Source organism: Penaeus vannamei, chromosome 3, assembly GCF_042767895.1.
Source record: "Penaeus vannamei isolate JL-2024 chromosome 3, ASM4276789v1, whole genome shotgun sequence".
NCBI lineage: Eukaryota > Metazoa > Arthropoda > Malacostraca > Decapoda > Penaeidae > Penaeus > Penaeus vannamei.
The window spans coordinates 43100978-43105977 of NC_091551.1; the positions used below are offsets into that span (position 1 = coordinate 43100978).

A 5000-nucleotide genomic window follows, 5' to 3' on the forward strand; every position below is an offset into this window, starting at 1 on the left:
AAGGGGCAGTAGGGGAAAAGGAGGTGGGAGAAAAGGGATTAGTAAGGGGCAGTAGGGAAAAGGAGGTGGGAGAAAAGGGATTAGTAAGGGGCAGTAGGGGAAAAGGAGGTGGGAGAAAAGGGGTTAGTAAGGGGCAGTAGGGGAAAAGGAGGTGGGAGAAAAGGGGTTAGTAAGGGGCAGTAGGGAAAAGGAGGTGGAGAGAAAGGGGTTAGTAGGGGGCAGTAGGGGAAAGGAGGTGGGAGAAAAGGGGTTAGTAGGGGCAGTAGGGGAAAAAGGAGGTGGGAGAAAAGGGGTTAGTAAGGGGCAGTAGGGAAAAGGAGGTGGGAGAAAAGGGGTTAGTAAGGGGCAGTAGGGGAAAGGAGGTGGGAGAAAAGGGATTAGTAAGGGGCAGTAGGGGAAAAGGAGGTGGGAGAAAAGGGGTTGGTAAGTTGCAGTTGGGGAAAAGGAGGCAAGAGTGAAGAGTGGAAATTTAAGGGGTGGTAAGGGAAAGGAGGTAAGGGTGGGGCGCGGGAAAAGGGAGGTGGGATGAGAGAAAGAAGAAATGACAGAGAGGAAGGGTACATTGATAAGTGAGGAGAAATGGGTAGGAGAAGGTGTAGAAAGGGGTAAAAGTGAAAGGGAAAGGTAAATACAGTCTCAGTAACAAGGTTTTGTTTCCAGGCCGATAATGACAGTAATTATAATATTGAAGGCAGTAAGACTACACCTGGTGATGATAGCGTGTTAATTAAACCTATATTGAGAACATTAATAATAATACTAACAAGTAGCAACAATTATGGTGATAAAATTAGTAATGATAATAATAATGGTAATAATATTAATACCAATACTATTACTACTATTAGTAATGATAATAATGATGCTGATAATGATAATGCCAATAATGAAAATAGAAATAAGTCATCATAATAATAACAATAATAGTAACAACGATAACAATCGTAATATGTCGCACAGATGCAAAATGATTCAGACAGATGCTCTACACACTCGTTATACTCAATTACCTCCGAGACAAATAGGTATTAATGTGTTCCAAGAATAAGAGAATGCATAAGTGAATAAAGATCAGAATTTATGAAAGAATAGATCAGTGAATAATCATACTATATATATATATATATATATATATATATATATATATATATATATATATATATATATATATATATATAAATTGTACATATCATGTATAAGGAGCAGCTGTTCCATACATACTCTAAACTGGGCTGTTATTTCACTTGCACGATCAGCGAATATTGGTCAAAGGCAAAGGCACAATAGAATATGTGAAAGACGAAAACAAGGGATTAAAATAACGTCTAATTGTCAATATGTCTCGCTGCATCGTAGCCAGTTGCACAGTGGAAAAATGTGTTATCATGTCATTATAAACTGTTTAATAGCCGTTGTTGCATCTGATTTTAAGGAATGATTTCAGGCAGACTAATGTATTTGGTCGGGAGTATATATGTTTATTATTTGTCGTGTGTTTTAATGCAATGTGTTTAGGCTTGTTTCGAATATTGTTGAAGGGTTGTGTGTTAGTCATTTGTCCAAAATAATAGATGGTTCAGAAGATTAATAGACAGTTGTTTAAGAAGAAGATTAATAGACACTTGTTTAAGAAAAAGATTAATAGACTTGTTTAAGAAAAAGATTAATAGACACTTGTTTAAGAAAAGGATTAATAGACACTTTAAGAAAAAGATTAATAGACACTTGTTTAAGAAAAGGATTAATAGACACTTGTTTAAGAAAAATTTTAATAAACACTTGTTTAAGAAAAAAAAATAGAAACTTGTTTAAGAAAAAGATTAAGACACTTGTTTAAGAAAAGGATTAATAGACACTTGTTTAAGAAAAATATTAATAGACACTTGTTTAAGAAAAAGATTAGTAGACAGTTGTTACAGAAAAGGTTTATTAAGAGATAAAATTAATATTTGAGAAAGATAAAATGAAGAGAATAGATGTATATTTGGCCAAAAAAAGATTTAGAAAAATAAGCCCTTATTTTCTCTTACTGAACTGCAGGTTTGAAATTATACATGCAAAGAACATTAGAGTAATACTTAAAATAGAAGTAGCCTTATATTATTCTGTAATAGGGATATGAGACAAATTATAAATTCGAACCGTTTTAATTATCATTACAGCAATAACGTTCTAAATTCTAATCAGATTGTGCGCGGAATATATTTGGCACAATTTTGCCTTGAACAGAAAATCCTACAAATAAATAATCTGGAACGTTAATATTATATTATTATCATTTGCCATTTGCCGATTTCAGCGTATATTATTTGCAAAATGATAAGTACAGAACAGTAACCGTGAAAATGAAAAAGAGGGAAAGACAGAAAGCAAGAGAAAGTAGGTATTTTGTAAGAAAAAGAAAATACAATTTGGCTTATTTTCCAAAAGCTGAGGTCATTTCGACTTGTAAAAATGTCTGTTAGGTGTTCATGGTGTTAGATATCAAAAGCAGCGATGAAATATAAATCAAAATTAAATAATGGCGATTCTTGAAGAAGAAGAAAGAAAAAAAGAGTGAGTATCATGTAAGTTGTAGCTTCTGTGTTGGCTGGGAAACTGTTATTAAATAAAGTTTCTAAGATGACACATCAGTAGAGAATAGAAGCATATGTAAATATTGGAAAAAAAGATAGTCTAACAAGGAACATCTGCAATCGTGTCACATTCACCAAGTTCTTTCACCAAAACACAATCATTTTTCAAAATATATATGGTTATGTCACGAGCTTTCTCATTTGTGGAGATGGAGAATGCAATTTCTATTATTATAAGTCTATTGATATGAAGTTATGGGCATCGAGTTAGGAATAGTATGTATCTCTAAACATATCTAGAGTCACACTATTACAACTATTCCTACTCCAACTCCAACTCCTACTTCTACTGCTCTTCCTTTCTCCTACTTTTCTGCTTTAAATCATTGTGGTTCCTCCTGGTTTCATTCTTCTTCTCCCCCTCTTCCACTTCCACTCCTCCTTTTCTTCACCCTCCTCCTTCTCCGTCTTCCTATCCTCTTTCTCTTAACATAACTATCACTACCCTATACCCTTAATCCTTTCTTTCCCTTCCCTCCCCCTCCTCCTCCTTCTCCTCCTCCTCCTTCCCCTTTCCGATCCTCCTTTCCCTCCTCCTCCTCCTCCTATCCTATCCTATCTTCTCCTCCTCCTCCTCCTCCTTCCCATCCCCACCTCTCCCTCCTGCTCCTCCTCCACCCCCTCCCCCTCGACGCCCACCAAGGAGTACCTACTCATAAGTCTCCGGCTCCTCAGCAGGGTACTCCTCGACGCCCCTCTCGGCTGCGATCTGGGCGTGCTGCTGGCGGATCCTCTCGAAGTTCTCGGCGAAGCGGAAGCGAGCGTCCTGGACGGCCTGGGTATCCTGAGGGAGGTTGGAGGCGTCTACGTGGAAGCCGTTGTCGTCGGAGTAGTAGACGACCTCCTGCACCTTCTGGCGGGGGTCGACGTATCTGGAGGAGGCAAGGGAGGGGTGAGTTAGCTGGGGGGGTTTTCTTTCTCTTCTGTCTCTCTCTTTTTTTTTTTTTTCTTTTTTTTTTTTTTGCTTTGCTTTGTTGCCTTTTTCTTCTTGCTTTCTCATTTCTGTGATATTGTATTTATGATACTAAAGACAGCTCCACAACACCATATCCCACGTGAACATAATCAAGATGCAACTAACAATACCCTCCCCCACAAAAAATAAATAAAAATCAAACCAAAAAGAAAATAGTAATAACATTCAAAATTTTAAGAAACATGATTAAAAAATCGATCACCAGCTTACCTAAAGACGCCCCCCCCCAAAAAAAAAGCAAAACAAAAATATAAGAATAATAACAAACAATAAAATTTAAGAAACAAGATAAAAAAAAAATCTATCACCAGCTTGCCTGAAGAAGCCCAAAAAAATCAAAACAAAAATATAAGAATAATACCAATCAAATTTAAGAAACAACGAAAAACAAATCTATCACCAGCCTACCTGAAGACGCCCCTCGTGATGCCATCCTCGCCGCGCTCCTCCTGGTGCTCCCTGTCCGGCGCCCCGTGGTAGTGCCTCGACGCCTCCCACGAGAAGCTGTAGGGCCTCTTGGGCTCGTCCTCGAAGCTGTCGTCAGGCTGGGCGGCGGGGAGCTTGGCGGGGCTGGCGAGGGCGACGGAGGTCAACCCCAGCAGGCAGAGGAGGATCTGCGCGAGGTCAAAGGTTAGAGGATATAGAGGGATGTTGTGGTTTCTTGTTTTGGTTCAAGAGGGAAGGAGGTCAACCCCAGCAGGCAGAGGAGGATCTGCGCGAGGTCAAAGGTCAGTGTGAGGATAAAGAGAGATGTGGTTTCTTGTTTTGGTTCAAGAGGGATGGAGGTCAACCCCAGCAGGCAAAGGAGGATCTGCGCGAGGTCAAAGGTCGGTGTGAGAATATAGAGGGATGTGGTTTCTTGTTTTGGTTGAAGAGGGAAGGAGGTCAACCCCAGCAGGCAGAGGAGGATCTGCGCGAGGTCAAAGGTCAGTGTGAGAATATAGAGGGATGTGGTTTCTTGTTTTGGTTCAAGAGGGATGGAGGTCAACCCCAGCAGGCAGAGGAGGATCTGCGCGAGGTCAAAGGTCAGTGTGAGAATATAGAGGGATGTGGTTTCTTGTTTTGGTTCAAGAGGGATGGAGGTCAACCCCAGCAGGCAGAGGAGGATCTGAGCGAGGTCAAAGGTTAGAGGATATAGAGGGATGTTGTGGTTTCTTGTTTTGGCTCAAGAGAGATGTTTGTGTTTTGTTTTTGTTATTTTCTGTGTGGTTTCTGGCCGTGGGTTCGGAAAGTATTGTAATGTTTGTTTATTTTTTTCGTGATCAGTTATTCAGCAAAATATTTTCGTTATCTGGAGTTCAAAGATCAGATAGATCAGAGAAGCTTTCTTTTTTTTTCTTAGTTTTTTTTCATGGATTTTCTTTGGTTTTATTTCTTTATACTTGTTT

The 5000-nt window shown here is 39.3% G+C and overlaps 1 protein-coding gene across 1 annotated transcript in view; it reads right to left on the minus strand.

Annotated features, from left to right (window-relative positions):
- The window catches only part of LOC113815831 (uncharacterized), a 20391-nt gene that overhangs the window by 1072 nt on the left and 14319 nt on the right, over positions 1-5000 (minus strand). The window contains exons 2-3 of the mRNA XM_027367845.2: positions 4021-4226; positions 3290-3508 (exon numbers count right to left, since the gene is read on the minus strand). Of these exons, the coding sequence (XP_027223646.1) occupies positions 3290-3508; positions 4021-4226 (425 nt within the window). The remainder of the gene's footprint in view (positions 1-3289; positions 3509-4020; positions 4227-5000) is intronic.